A 14,581-nucleotide genomic window follows, 5' to 3' on the forward strand; every position below is an offset into this window, starting at 1 on the left:
TTATGGCACACCTTTAGGAAAAGAAATCGACATACCTGAAAAATGTATGGTGCTCAACACACACTTTCCATAAGCGCTTTGCGGCACGATGATTTGGCAACTTGAACCCAATAGTGCTTTCAAACTGCTCAAACTAGGTGGGAAAAAAGAAAAAGTACACATTTGATGCCGTGCATCTGTATTTAGATAGTATGCACAGGTACACAGGTTAATCTTCACTTTCTCTGTCTATATCATCTCTTTTTAGTCTCATGTATATAACCATATATATACATACTCCACAGACTACTGTCTGGGAAGGAAGCTGTGAGCAGTAAACAAAGGCAGCTTTCATGAATTGCTTTTTTGGGGGAAAACTTAGATAATGAGGAAGAGGTTTTTGATGCTGACAGTGATGTTTTACGCACTAAAGACATCAGTTAAGACTTGGGAGATTTCCAAGGGAAGTAAAAACAACAACAACAACAACAGCAACAACAACAACAACAACAAACTGTAAAAATATTTCAGTGTTTTAACCCTGTTGTTTTAACTTCACCAGTTTAAAAAGCAGTGCGAAGCCTGATAATAGCCTGGAGGGGAGCAATAGTCTCCTGAGACTCGTCTGGTCTCACACAGCCCTATATTAAGGAGAATTACAGTGAAAGAACTAGAGTTAGCAAAACATGGTATTTTAAGCTAATTTAGCTCCTGGGAAGGACGAGAAAAAGAACAGGTAATTGAAAGAGTTGGCTGGGGACACTAAGTGACCTCTCTGGGTTGTGCTGCAGATTTAAATTCCAGATGCAAAAGCTGTGACAGCTACAACCGCTTAACATGTTGATGGCTACATGCAGATAGCTGAGTAGGTGAAATAGTGTTGCTGTGAGCGGGGAAAGGTAGGCAGAAGGGCACTTGTAAGGAAGCCTGGATCTCTACGGGGAACTGACAGAGAGAAACATGGCAGGAAACAGCAAAACGATAAAGATGATAGAAGCAACACATGGGATGGTGAATCACATTATCATCGAATGTGATTTGAAATGGACTGCATTGATCATTTTGCAGAAGTAACCATGACCTGGTCACAGGAAGCTACATACCAAGACCAGCAGAGCTCAGTACGAAATCAATGGTGGAGAGCTGGAGTGCAGGCATTGGGAACATCAGTGGCTATTCGTTTTGTTTTTTGTCTTTTAAATTAAATTAACAACTGGAAAGTTGGTAACTAAGACTGTCTGCTGTGAGGCAGAGGATGTGGGTTTGTGGATTTTGGTTTACAACTCTGCAACTGCTCAAGCCCCGATGCTGGCTGGGGCTTCTGCTCCCAGTAGATTTCTCAGGTCACTTAAGAAGCCAGTGCTGGAGACATTGCCTCAGGACTTCCAACTGCCATATTGCATTAAGGGAGAAATGCCAGGTGATTTCTGTCCTGCTATATAGCTCCAACCTCTAAAATGGATATATATGGATTTTTAATCCATCATAGTCCGATTACTAAGCCAACAGTTCAAATGGAGACACTTTTGTTTATGATGATCTTGAACTCTTCCTGGGATTTTTGCTAAGATTTATCATCTTATTTCTGTGTTAATGCATGCTCGCCACATGAGGTAGACGGACACACTTTACCAGCGGTGTATTTGCTATGCATGCGGCTGAGCCACGAGAGGGCACTCACTGTACGAGATTTCACATCACCTTCTTTCGTGTTAGAACATGAGCTCCTATGGGCCTGGAAGGCTTAATGCATGTAGCTACCAAAAATGCTGAATGATGGGTGCTGTACTCCATTTTTATGAGTCTCCAGATTTCGACTTAGACCCCATATTTACTAGTCTGATATGCTTATAAACTTTGGTATAGCCTGTTTGCATCTTACTATGCAAGATGAATAGACACTAATTTAACATACAACATGGAGGTGGATGACGAGCACTCCATGGATAAGCAATATGTTACTTAAATGCCCCAAATATTCATAACATGGATTAGCTTTTTTGCATGCAGATGACCATATTTACTGTTTACATTAGTTCATGGATGTAAACAGAAAAACAACAAAGAAGATTTTACCTGTATTTTAAATAAAGTATTTACCTACTCTTTCCTAAGAAAATCAGCACAAATTAAAAAATATAAATGAAGAGGAATGTTAAAGAGCTGTAAGACATGACAAATCAATGAGAGCACAGGTTTTTGGAAAAGGTTCATTCACTGAAGAGTGTGAGGATGCCCTTACCTCCCCTGGTCGTATTTTGATGTAGAAGTTGTTCCTCTTGTAGGAAATTTTCAGAACCTTTGGCCAGGCAAATCTATTTATTCTGAGTCGGTCTCGGTATATTAAGAGGCCACTTGCGCAAACTCCTAACATGATTTCCACTCCTTCAGAATCCTGGAAAAGTAAGCAATGTACTTTGTTGAATACTTCTCTCTTCAAATCCCATAGTACTATAGATTCTTGTATACTGTGCTTCTGTATGAGCTACGTATTTGTAATGCATCAGCTACAGTGACCTCACTTCTGAGAGCTACACTCATTGACCACATTCATGCAAGTAAGGCTGGGCAGGATCAGAACCTGAGTGTTGTGGAAGGTATCTCATCTTTTAGAAAGACTCCAAAAGGAGAGGGTTCCACTTTAGGTGGTATTAAAATAATGATATTAACCATATAGAACACTTTAATTACTTCTTAAGCGTCATTAAGATAAATACGAGATTGAAAGTAAGTAGGACTGCATACACATTTACCAGTCCCAGCATCACCCATTCTCCATGACTAAGCCTTGTGAATCAGTCAGATTTTTTTCTCAAAGTCAATCTTCAGGCTCAAGCCGATCTTCAGTGCTTACTACCATCACCACTAGCCTGTAAAAATGTATTATTTATTTTTTTCATTTAGCTAAGTACTAATAGTTCTAGAGAAAAGAAATGTCCACCTTAAAGCACAGAGTCCTCTGGTAATTGTTTTAAAATAACTTAATGTTGTAAAAGTCAGCTATGGAGATGTCATTGTGTGATAATCATGAAATGATTTAATAATTTTCTGCTATTTTTCCAAACATCTTCTAGGCACATAGTGAAATTTTAATTGCATTTTAAGATGAGCACAAAGGCACACATGGTCAGATGAAAAGGCTACAGCACAGCTTGAATTAAAAAAAAAAAAAAAAAAAAAAGGATGCTTTTAAAGTCAGAGACACAACAACGAATTAGTGCCACAAGGTCATTCCAGTGTTAAAAAATATATATCAATAAAGGATGTATGTTCCAACAATGATGGCATAACTCCCCAAAGATATCTTTTTTCTAAATAAAGCTCTCATGGGGTAACATTGTAAGGTACTGCAGAAGAAAGTTAATTTTTTCAGCAGACTTCAGTTTTACAATTTCCTAAGAAAAGAGTAATGTTCAAATACAGTGAATACATTTTAAAAAATTAAGTCTCATTGCCTGTTAGTCTCATTCCAGTCTCACTGACTGGAAAATGCTTGAAACGTGCACATGCTCAAATATGGCATGTAGCTGTAGATGAAAGGGGCTGCTTCTTTTGGTATACTTTCTTAAAACCTGGCTGAGAAATGCTTCCTTTCTTCCTCCCCACCTTTGCAGCAGACCTCAATCCATTCAAGGCTTCTTTTGTGTTTTTTGGTGTCAGAAACTGTTTTTCAATGCAATACTACTGGCGTAAAACAAAACCCGAGTACAAGGAGAATTGGCTGTTTTTCAGGAGCCATGCAGTTGCACAGAACACAACGCTCTTTGCTCTGACGTCTGAGGCACAAGATGCTGAGCTGCACATACCCATAGCTCTGCATACGAATGGGAGGTTTTGTCAGAGTGCTGACAGCCCAGAGGACAAATCTATCCATCTGAACACATTCTTAATTGTAGCCCTGTGCTAGGTAATTGAGAGCTAGTTTTAACAGCAGTTGGCAAGTCCAGCATCTGTTGAATAACTTGAATACCTGCACAGCCTTAATGAATTGACATTGACACGGAGACATCTGCCACCGCAGGACTTCAAAAACGCATCCATAGAGATGCTGGTCCCACAGCCTGATACTATCCCATCTCACCAGCAGACCTAATTAAAACTAAGTGCTGCTTCTCATGCAGATTCTAGTTTTCCTACTTTTAGCTCAGTTTCCAAGACTATCGTTGGATTTCTTACTCCACAGACAGACCCAATTCAGTAACCAATGCAGCTTTCTCTATTAAGAACATCACTTTAGAGAGAGATTGGCTTGACTAACAACTTTGCTTTGAGTCTTTCAATATGAAGAAAAGTAAAACTAGACACTGATATTTTGTAGGAAAAAAAAAAAAAAAAAAAAAAGGTTATCTCAGGATACCCTATCTTAAATTTCACAGCCTTTCTCCAGTATTCTGAAAAAAATACTCAGGTCTTAATGCCAGGCTATGTCAGATTTTCAGTAATGAAGCCTGTAACATATTTAGAGCAGGAGCTCACTTTGTTGCTGTTCTACAGATTTCTTTGCGTTGGACAAATGGAATTGAAAAAAAACTACCGAGTGACATTCATCAATCCGTTTCTATCTCTGTTCCAAATGTGCCTCAAGATTTTGTACCTATCTGCCATACACAGGAAAAGCAGTGGCATGCCTCCTGGTCAAGTGCTGCCCATTGAGCCATACCCATATTTTTCATTTTCAGTGAAGGCAATTAACAGAACACAAAAGATTACCTTGAATTCTGTAACACACATGTAGAGTTCCTATGAAATGCTTCAGGGACACGGTTGCATGCCCTTTCAAGATCCAAGCTGCAAATTTATCTCAGTTCTTGAAAGTATCTGCTACAGCATAAAAACAGGCTCACAGCAATTTGACCTTTACAGAAAATGCAGTGCTCTCCACAGCTCACAAGTCTTTGTTTGGTACTCACTGCCAAGAATGCTTGCTAACCTCAGAGATGTTAAAATCCCTCAACCTTACTTTGAAAAGTGAAGAAAAATTGAAGAGTGAAGAATGAAGTAATTATTTATATGGAAAAAAAAAAAAAAACAACAACAACAAAAAAAAAAAACACAGACAAACAGAAAGCTAGCAGGTGGCTTTCCCAAGCCACAATAAGCATGATCATTTTTTTGTTCCTATCTTAACCTGATGATGATTACAGAAACCACCTCATCATGGGAGAATGCTTCCAGCAGCATTACTTCCCTTCCAGTCAACTGCAACGATAACACTTCAGAAGAGAGACCAGATGCTGTCTCTCTATGACTATCAATCCGATTAGGTTTCCAGCACAGCTGAATAATTGCTTCAGAATTCTTTGAAGTGTTAGAAATGATCTGCTTATCTAGCTAAGATACCATACTTGGCCTTATTAAATTGAAAAATGTAGCTGAATGAAATGAAAATTGATCACTCTTTGGACATCTTCTAAAATCCTTTCTCATTACTGTGTCCATTCAGTATTTTTTCCAAAGGATTTGGTTGTTCAATTAACATGAAATGTTGATGTGCAACATCTTTGAATTTATCCCAGGAGCCACCTTTCCTCATGTTGACCAGTGATTTATTCTCCAATCTGCCTGTCCCAAACCAGAAAGAATAAATCAGGCTGTCCATGCATATTCAAGTACTATGCCACATGAGAAAGATGACTGTTGTAGGTTCCCTGCTAAAAGAACTGTAGTCCATACCTTAGCATGATGGAGATCTACTCCATACATTGATAACTTCTTGGCATTCTCCAGAAAATGCATCTCAGCCTCCGCAGGTGTCATTCCCCTGAGGAAAAGCAACCAATTCTAGCATCAATGTTAAGGTAAAAGACACAAATTAAAATCCAGCACCTGGAAAACATTTTCAGCCTGTCACAACTGAAGCTGTATCCCTTAAATAGCACGGTACCTATCAGGGCTGAAGCTCTGGAGAAAACACTTATTTTTCATGATTTCGTGTTCTCTCTTCTCTAACCAAAGGCACAGAGAGAAGTCACGTCCAAGAAGTACTTTTATTAAGTGCCATCACTTCAGAAGTACGCAACAGCAGGTTTCAACATTTCCTTATGCTGCAGGACCTACCTGAAGGCAGGCTACCACCTCCATCCATCCTACCTGTGGCTCTTGTGCAGCTCGATCACCTTATCTTCCAGCTCCTTAGTGTGATTCGGCGCAAAGCGAAATTCGCTGACGTAGTCGCTGCCATACTCATCGGGGTCGTAGTCGCCCAGCTCGGACTGCACGGTGTAGGAGCCCAGCAGGGCGAGCGTGACGAAGGAGCAGGGCAGCCGGCCAGACACGATGTCGTCTCTCAGCTGCAAGCAGAGGTAGTACCTGCAGGGGAGAACCAGCACTGCTCAGACAGGGCTCACCAGCAACAGACCAGCAAGAAGCCAGGGGTCCTCTGCTGACGGGTGGAAAACTCCCAAGCTCAAGGTTTCTCAGGCATTACCAAGGATAATGAGAATTAAAACCACCCTTTGCCTAATTTGTGGGTAGCGACGCTTAATTAATCTTTATAAAGCTGCATGGAGATTTCTTAATAAAATGGGCTGCTATTTTGTTTTGTGACCCAGATGGAGAATTACCCCATTGGTTTCTTTAATAAATCACTGAGATATATTGCTAACTGATTTTTTTTTTTTCTTTAAGGAGAAATAATGTTCCCTAAGGGGTAGCTGAACTCCAAGCGATTCAAAAGACAAAAAAAACAAACAAGTTGCCTCCTTAGCAAACCGTGAAGCTTTCTCAAAAACACATTTAAATGGTACATGCTGTTAAAAGCACAATGACAAGCAGTGCCAAGGGATCACCAAATAGAAGAATCCAGAAATAAAGTGAAGCATGTTGGCTTTGTGGTTAAGGCACGGAGTTCCCTCGGGAATTTAAGGGTGAAAGAGAGCTCCTGAATCCTCCGCAAGCTTTGCTACAAGCGTGATGCCAGAGTGCCCTTGTTCGGAGGTCGGGTATGATTTTTGGTTTAACAACCAACACGGCTTACCCCAACATGGAGCTGATAGAGATCTGGGATATGCACTCAGTTAGGTGGGTTAGGAGCAATTTGGAAATGCTCCCAAGCACTTTACTGCAGATATAGCCTCTGTGTCTTGAACCCATTTACACACTTGAAAAAGATCAAGCCTTCCCTTCAGCAAAGGTGCAGGTTGCAGAGCAGTGCCTTCATTACCGCCACACTCACCATACCATGCACACCAACAGCACACCTAGCCAGTGACACATAAAATTGACAAGCACGCTCATTCTCATCCCCATTCTTTCCTTTCACAGTTATCATTTTGCTGACAGTAAAATCTTGTTACCCTGGCAAAAATGGGCATTAGGCATCTCTGTGAAAATTAAAATCAACTCTCAAGAATATGCATATTGGAAAAGCTTGATTTTGAGGTTAAATTATAAAAAATAAAGTTGTCTGAGCTCAGAGGACTAAACACTGTTCACAATGTCTTTTCTGCCAAAGCATCACATATTTTCCATAAGCTCATAAGAGAAAGAAAGCCAATGGGAATACAAAACATTCCTTTTCTTGGATAATTAGAGAATAAGCGCTCTCAGAAAGAGCTTCTAAGCCCCTCTAGAAAGGTATTTAATGCTTTAAACACCTGGTAATATCTTCAGATAGCTGGGCAGGGTCTGGAGGGTAGAATTTCACATTAAATGCAAACTGCCAAGCACCACCTGGAAGAGAACATAGGTTTACTGAAAGTACAATGTAAGTGCAAATGAAGATGTTCATGCTGTTCAGTTACCAGCAGACTTTAAAATACCCCAGTCAAGAAATTCATAAGAACAGGATATAGTATCTCATTCCTGTATATCTTTCTAAAGATACTTCTTTTCTGTTTCATAATTATGGTATTAGATCAGATCTTACAGCTCTTTTCTTATTTAGTAAGATTTTCACTGAAGTGAGGGCTCTAAGGGAGTAGCAATTTATTGCTAATACTTAGAAAAATTCAGTCTGAAAAAAAAAAAAAGTATACTGGAATTAATCATCTGAAAACAGTCTATACATGTGTTGAAACCAAAAACCCAAAATGCAGGCACTGGAAACACGGCAAGCTAGGGTTCAATCGGGCAGCCAACTGGGGTGATGTGCTGGATGGGTTCTGCCCAGGGCAGCTCAGCCGCATCATCTCAGGGTGCTGCCTCAGCACATAGCTCCTGCTGCCAGCAGGCAGAAATTACTGTGCCGACAAAACTGCAAGGACAAACATAGGCACCACGGCTGAAAAAAAGGCCTTAAGCACAGAACACCAGGAAATTCCCAGTCAGTAATTTCAGTCAATTCAGATCACCCCTGGGATAACTGGTTTGCATCACTGCAAATATTTAGTGAAAAGAGTTTTGGAGTGCTACTTTTAGATGTTGGCCTTAAAGAATACAAAGACTGAAAACCAGAAAGTGTTGAACACAGCAATGTAAATATGAATGCTGTTATTTAGAAATGGAGAGGTTATACTAGTGCATGTCTCTAAAGCAAATGAAAAGCAGTAACAAAACCCCAAACCAGAACATGCTAACAAGCAACATGGTGGTATCTCATGAACAGGACTTTCTCTGAGGCCTTTGTTGCAGGACACACCTCTTCATCTGTAGTTCTACTGTAAGTTACAGTATTTCCGCAGTCAGGAAACCAAAGCCAAAGTAAAGACATTTCAGTTTTCTGAAATGTGTTGACATCCAATTACATGTCTAACTAGAAATAAATCTCTCAAAAGGTCCCATATTGGCTGTGTAATGACAAAGTACTCATGAATGCTGTGAAAAACAGGATTCCTCCTTATAAACCCTGCAGAGCAAGGTTTTCCCATATCTTTGATCCGGAAGTACCCTGTGCCTAGGTAACTCCCAATGAACATGGGTCTTGACAGTGTATCTGGTACATTCTGGTATAGGAAGGTTATACGCTGGACAGAGTGAACATCTGCTTGCCTGGAAGTGCTGTAAGGTTTTCCTGATCGGCTATTTGGGAGTATCCACTTAGAAACTTCAAGGAAATCTCATCCCATCCAAAGTCCCATTTGCTTTGGTCATCCATGAAAACCCAAGAAAACAATCTGTATGTACAATAAGTCTTTGACGTTTACCATCAAGGTTTCACCTCTTGGTGAGATTTTCAGGCTCCTTATTCCAGGACCTTTTCCACTCCCTTGCACCATAAAGCCCGGAGGAAGGAAGACTTGGCCAGCAGCGAGGATGGGGCACGGTCCCACTGCTGGTCCCACAGTGGAGTGCTGGATGCCTCAAAAACCACAGCCTGAAAATCCGTGCCCCTGCCTCCAGCACACACAAAAATAAATGAAATCTACTGTATACCCCTTGGGAGCCTGGCCAGGTAAGATAACTAAGTAAGAAGCCTTCTCCCTGAACTACAGGGGCTAAAATAAAACATAATGGGTTAAAACTAGTGGGGCATGAACCAGAGGCTGTAAACACAGCAACAACCTTGTTTCTTAGACACTGGAATGAACTCTCCTGTTTGTAGTGGAATCAATAATACCTGAGTGCAGTACAGCACTCAGTAAGCAGGATGATATATGTTTTTTGTTTGTTTCTTTGTGTTTTTTTTTTACCATTCATTAAAAGTATCATGCATAAGAGTCCTACTTTTCCATACTTCTTTTGTTCCAAACTTCTACAGTGAATTCTCCAGAGCAAGCAAATTATCACTGTCATCTCCTTCAAATACAACTGTCCCCAGTTCCACATCCAGGACTAGACTTTTCTGCCCTGGTTAATCTCTCTGTCACAACCTTTCACTATCCAACTCATGACTTGGGCACATATTAAATGCATTTCACACCAGCAGTTGGAAGCTGAGCTGCTTTATTTGCATTGACAATCAGCATAACCTGACTCAAGAAGGTCTACAGCTCCTTCCTCTCCAGAGCCACCTTCACCACGGACTGAAAAAAGGCATATAATGGAGCACAGATTTTCATTGTTCTTCATTGCCAATCATTTAACTTGTAATGAAAATAATACTGGTGGAAAGGTGCAGTTGCTCAGAGAAGTGGAGGAAGCTTTGCAGTCAGTGTCACGTAACCCTTTGAATTACAGAGAGGGGAATGACTCATTTGCCAGACCTGATCCAAAAAATGTGAACCACCAGATGTGTTTGCTTGTAAAAGCACAGGTGCTAGGTTATTTACAAAACCTGCAAAGACAAAAATACTGAGGTTTTCCTGCCAAAAAAAAAAAAAAAAAAAAAAAAAAAGGTAACACACACAAACATTTCATCAATTTGAAAAAGTGAGGGTGAAAAAAGGGCAGGTCAAGTTTCAAGCCTGGCAGCCCTGACACAGTTTTCCTTCCAGACATTTTTGAATTTCTAATGCAGCAGACAGCTAAATTTAACAACAGGGCTTTTTAAAATATTCACGTGAAGCAGAAAATTGACTGATTCTGTGCAAATCGAATGGTCATTTTAGAAGCAAAGTTCAAGCTTTTGACATGCAGGAAGGGAAGATATTTTAGAGCACTATCTTTGAACCATTAAAACATTTCAATGTGGAGTACTAACAGTGTTCCTGGATTTGATATAAATATCAGTAACATAAAGAAATAACTTATATACATGGCCTAGTCCCTAGGGTTACGTCGTTTAATGTCAAACTTCAGGTTTTTGCATCTCTGCAAATGTCAAGTTGTTTTCAGTAATGGAACTTCATGTGTCACGAGCCTGAGTAACTGCCTGAACTCTTTATGGGGTAAACACGTGGGTAATTCTTGTTCCAGAGACATGATGAAGACGACTCAAACTTCAGCTCCAAGACAAGGTTTCATCACCCCAGGGGGAAGCAAGCTCTGTGCTGCCTTATACACTGGAAGGTGGGGACAAGGGGGCCGTGGCCCTGACCCACCTGCCCAAGGGCAGGGGGCTAGGGCGAGGAGCACTCTCACCACAGGGACATCCAGTGCGGCAGATCTCTTGTCCTTCAGTGACCCACCTTTCCTACGGACGGCTCTTGGAGGGGTTGTGACCACAGTGGAATGAGTGATACTACAGCTCTGTAGTGGGTCTTCCACTGGGGTCTTCCAACTTGGGACACCACACCAGGAGCACTAGCTTTGTCCCTTTGTCACAACGGAGGCTGGAGTCAGTGAGGGAAGAGGCTTTGTAGCCCACCAGGCCTCTGTGAGGCGGCTTTCCATATGTAAGTGACCACACTCATTGAAAAACTAAGGCCATGCCTAGTGCCAGCAGCAGACAACAGATAAAACTGTATGGAGGGAAAAAGGATTGTTTTTCATATTCTGGGGTCTGGGAATACAAGAAGGAAATGTTTTCCAGAATCCCTGAAAGAAACACACAAACAATAACAAACTTACTTCGGATCTGCTTTTTGATTTCCTTGGCAGGGTCCAACCAATTCTGAAAAGAAAATGTTTCCTTTTTTCAATTTGAGTTAGAAAGTACAATCAACATCATTTCTAAAACAGTGTTATGAGACAAAGCTAGAGAACCTGCACGCCCACCCCTTCCTCTTTGGAGCAGCAGTAAGCAGGATAATGGTAACTTTCAGGATTTAGAATCTGGATTGTTTCTGACCTTCCCAGAAGGACGGGGGAGGGGGGGTGGGCACAGCTGAAATTAAAAGATAAAAATAAAAATAAAAAATCCACAGAAATCTTTTTTCTAGTATATCTCCTTGTACAATGCCAATTACATTTCTACAAGCTTGTTAATAATTTTAAAATTCTTTTTCTTGAATCGTGGAAAGGCTGAATGTGCTGAAAAGCCTTGTCACAGACACACAAGAGTGTCATAGGGCACTGCCCTGATTGTAACCCCCTGCTAGCATGAGGGCATGATGGAGTGTGGGGGTCCTGGGGCAGAGTTGCAGCCCAGGCTGCCCCCATCCATGCCATCCGAGGCTGGTGGCTAGGGAAGAAGATAGCACATAAACTGAGTTGAGGAGATGGGGGACTGTCACAGCAATGTGTTACTACCGCCCCTAATGCCAAGGAGCTTTGCTGGCTAAGACCAAGTTCCTCCAGAGGGGGCGAGCAGCAGCCTGGGCTCTCTTATTGCTGCTGCTGCAGCCAGAGCACTGCCCCTGGGAGAGATACTGGGAGGGAGAGACCCTGTGCCTTCTGCCTCATCCTCTAACGGAATCAAATTAATATTTAAAATGCCTCACACAGCCCAGAACATAAAGTTCGCCTCCCGGAGGAAAGTTCCACTTTGTCCAAAGAAAGAAAAACAGATGTATCATAGAAAAAATATTAAAGAAATATCAAACAGGCAGAACACAAAAACTCCCACACCCAACAAAAACAACCAGTTTGCAGCTGTCCAAATCCAGTCAGTGGTGCAAAACATGAGCCTGAAGAGTTCCAGCCATTTCTAAGCTGTCTGTAAAAGCCCACTATGCACCTCTATGAAAGGTGCACAAGGATTTCTGTTTTCAAATGCAACATGTTATTGTCTGCCTGGAAGTTATCTGGCAGAGGATGGAGGTGAATTGCTAAGTACTCTGACATTAGAAATGTGCACGTTATTGATCAATAAACATGGTGTCAGTTGGTTTTTAGCTGCTTAGCTCTGCAAAGTAACTGGTAATCTATAAATGTTTGGTACTTCTAAGCCACCTATTAGTAATGCATGCATTTTTTTCTTTCCAGTACAGGAAAGCATACCTTTCTGGAAATGTACTTAAACATCTGCTTAACTTAACTAAGTATATGCTGAAGTGTTGGACTAGCACAAATCAAGTGTCTACTTAAGTGACTTTCTGAAACAGGAACAAATCATCATATTTAAAAGTCTGCAAGGAAAGGGGAGGAGAGAAACAACAACAACAAAAAAACACACTGATTTCTTTTGTATCATATATAACTGAAACAAAGGGAAGCCTAGAAAATAAAGTTGCTGTTCTCACAAGACATAAAGAGCTAAAGAGACAGGAATAACTCCAGCTTCATCAAGGAAGACCTTTGAGGACATACAAAGCACAAAATATTACCTGGTGGTCTCTGCTGGACTGTGGCATATCTTGCTAAGAAGTTTTGTTGCTGGATTCTTTCAAAACATTTGTCTTAAAATGCCCCAAAACACACACAGCATTTAAGTTAGCCTTTGATACTCTCCCTTTCACATGTCCATAAAAATATGTTTATTACCCAAATCTTAGATCATCTTGCACACGACTAATACACAGTTCATTTAATGTTAAAGCTGAGCCATAGGTATGGGGAATGAGATTCACTATTGCTGCTGACTGCTTCTGAAGACTTATGTCTTCAGCCAAATCAAACATAATGCATAAGACAAGGTGGGTCGAGATTTGCAGTCAAAACTTCTTAGCAGTGAAGCAACTCCTGCCTATCTGTATCCCAACCAACATATTAAATAATGCATGTTTTAATATTATATGCTTAAAAATATATACAGAAATGTAAATCTGACTTTTATCTATGGCAGTAAGGAAATAAATCATACTAGAAAGAGAGCCATGGACATGATTAACTTCTTTCATGTCATTAATAGCCCACACAGAGGTAAGCCAAGGAAGCCCAGGTGATGCTCTCAGGAGGTAAAATCAGTTATAAAAAATAACAGCTCTATATACATATATGTTACTTGATGAGGAAGACAAAAACAGCTTCAGGATTGTTTGCAACTGTCTGGGGATGCATCAGGGGAGCTCTGATGTCCAACTGTCAGGTTGCTGAAGGCCAACCAACATTTTGTAGGCTACCTTTTGGTTTTCTGTGTCTCTGTACGTTAGCCCGAAGTAGTCTTTTTCCAAAAGATTCAGATGCTCACACACTTTGTCAAATAGCACTTGACCTCTGGAACGTTTCTGTGGGAAATAAACAGAAAAAGTCACTTTTGAAAAATAAAGTAATATAACCATTAAAATAACACTCTTTATGTTTAATCCTCAAATTTGTAACCCAGAAATGATTTATTTCAACTCATCCATTTTTCAGACATATTGATCAGAGCTTCACAACAATCTGCTGAATGGAGCAAATCTGCTTTTCATAAAAACTCAGGTCTTGTTGTGGACTTAAAAGTAAGGCAGTACATGTAATGTTTCAAGTTTCAACTAAAATATCTCCTTTGTCTTTCAGAAATTGCAACTTCAAATTTATTCTGAGGTCATATATCAATAAACCACAGATTCCTTTGTTTGCAACAGCAATAACAGACAATGGTAGAAAATACTCCCTCTAATGGATTATCAGATCTGTGGCTTGGGAGTCATACAGACATGTCTTGCTTCAGTAACACTGTGGACTGATTGATTCCAGGATCCTTCTCTGTCTAATATATAGGAGAATGCAATATACCATCTACTGAAATCAGTGAGGGAGCCTAGTAGATCACAGGGAATGCAATTAGGTAAGAAAGCAGTTTTCTGGTGTTCCACTCATCTTCTTTATTGCTAACATGTTATATGAAAAGATATCTCACTGTCTAGAGCAAGAGCTCTTAGTGGAAGCATCATGGTCTCTCTCATATTGGACAGCAAAAATTCAGGTCATTCTACTTCTTAGTGTTTTATAAGACATTGAAAAAAATCTTAAAACAAAACAAAACAAAACAAAACAAAACAAAAAACAGATAGAAATGTCCTCTTTATAAGCCACCTGT

General features: G+C 40.4%; 1 protein-coding gene across 23 annotated transcripts in view; it reads right to left on the reverse strand.

Annotated features, from left to right (window-relative positions):
- Nucleotides 1–14,581, reverse strand: part of EPB41L3 (erythrocyte membrane protein band 4.1 like 3) — a 96,361-nt gene that overhangs the window by 29,254 nt on the left and 52,526 nt on the right. For all 23 annotated transcript variants that reach the window (XM_035319009.1, XM_035319012.1, XM_035319013.1 and 20 more), the window contains exons 4-10: nt 13,680–13,784; nt 11,308–11,350; nt 7,575–7,650; nt 6,070–6,288; nt 5,653–5,740; nt 2,222–2,374; nt 36–133 (exon numbers count right to left, since the gene is read on the reverse strand). In XM_035319009.1, coding sequence (XP_035174900.1) covers nt 36–133; nt 2,222–2,374; nt 5,653–5,740; nt 6,070–6,288; nt 7,575–7,650; nt 11,308–11,350; nt 13,680–13,784 — 782 coding nt within the window. The remainder of the gene's footprint in view (nt 1–35; nt 134–2,221; nt 2,375–5,652; nt 5,741–6,069; nt 6,289–7,574; nt 7,651–11,307; nt 11,351–13,679; nt 13,785–14,581) is intronic.

This window comes from Oxyura jamaicensis, chromosome 2, assembly GCF_011077185.1.
Source record: "Oxyura jamaicensis isolate SHBP4307 breed ruddy duck chromosome 2, BPBGC_Ojam_1.0, whole genome shotgun sequence".
Classification (NCBI taxonomy): Eukaryota; Metazoa; Chordata; class Aves; order Anseriformes; family Anatidae; genus Oxyura; species Oxyura jamaicensis.